This window comes from Poecilia latipinna, unplaced genomic scaffold (assembly GCF_001443285.1).
Source record: "Poecilia latipinna isolate Pla-1442-1.1 unplaced genomic scaffold, P_latipinna-1.0 Scaffold1728, whole genome shotgun sequence".
NCBI lineage: Eukaryota > Metazoa > Chordata > Actinopteri > Cyprinodontiformes > Poeciliidae > Poecilia > Poecilia latipinna.
The window spans coordinates 1,160-2,145 of NW_015114344.1; the positions used below are offsets into that span (position 1 = coordinate 1,160).

At 42.1% G+C, this 986-nt stretch overlaps 1 protein-coding gene across 1 annotated transcript in view; it reads left to right on the forward strand.

The window, feature by feature from the left end:
• LOC106964855 (DEP domain-containing protein 1A-like) overlaps positions 1-925 on the forward strand; it is a 2,016-nt gene extending 1,091 nt beyond the window's left edge. Inside the window, exon 2 of the mRNA XM_015060604.1 lies at positions 553-925. Coding sequence (XP_014916090.1) covers positions 553-684 — 132 coding nt within the window. The 3' untranslated portion in view covers positions 685-925. The remainder of the gene's footprint in view (positions 1-552) is intronic.
• Positions 926-986: the final 61 nt, after the last annotated feature.

Consider the following 986-nt stretch of genomic DNA (forward strand, 5'->3'; position numbering starts at 1 on the left):
GGGCCTGGCTGGGCCAGGCTGGGCCTGGCTGGGCCTGGCTGGGCCTGGCTGCGGTTGCTAGGTGACAGGCTGGGCCTGGCTGGGCCTGGCTGGGCCTGGCTGCGGTTGCTAGGTGACAGGCGGGGCCTGGCTGCGGTTGCTAGGTAACGGCGCAGTGCTCGTTACTTGTGAAACAAAATGCCAGTAGAGCTGGAACTTTTTCATTAATATTAAGAAATCATTGACTTGAAATAAGCTCCTATATCTTGTTGAAAAGTTACTTGTAAATTAAGTTTGTTTTTTACTAAGATACTTTTATTAGAAACTGGACAAAAATGCTGCTAAGATTTTGTTTCTGCGGTGATTAAAGGGCTTTTTGCCGATGGCTGAAATATGAATTTAGCTGTTTTTTAACAATGTATTCAAGTTTATCCATACGTGGTTTTTAATTTAATTTCTTATTTAATGGAAACGCTGCAATTACCAATTTTTTTTGTTTGTTTGTTTCCAACATTAGTGAAATATCGCCCATCATTTGTCGCGGAAACGCAGCTGTTACTGTCTGTGGTTCAGTTTCAGAAGCAGTATCCTGACATCTACAGCCGCCGCTTCCCTTCCTGCGGTGAACGGAGCAAAACCGACAACAAGCCAAAGATCAAACCGCCGCTGCTCAGCATCAAGAAGACCTTCAGCATCAGGAACTGACGCTCCGCCATGACGCTCGCATCACGGTCAAAACTGTTACATTACTGGTGGAAACTCCACTGATGTCCGTTTGTTTAGTTCATTCTGTAGATGCAGAGCGTCTCTCATACAGGCAGCTGAGTAGATTTAGAGTTCACTCTTTGTTTTCTTTTCAAATACTCTGCAAACAGCAAATTTAGGAGAAATGTCAAACATTAGAGCGTAAATTTTAACTTGTATAAATAATTACATTGAGAGGAGCTCCATTTGTCTAAAGTTTTAAATCTTTTAGGATATTTTTTGCTTTTATTTTAAATGTTTAT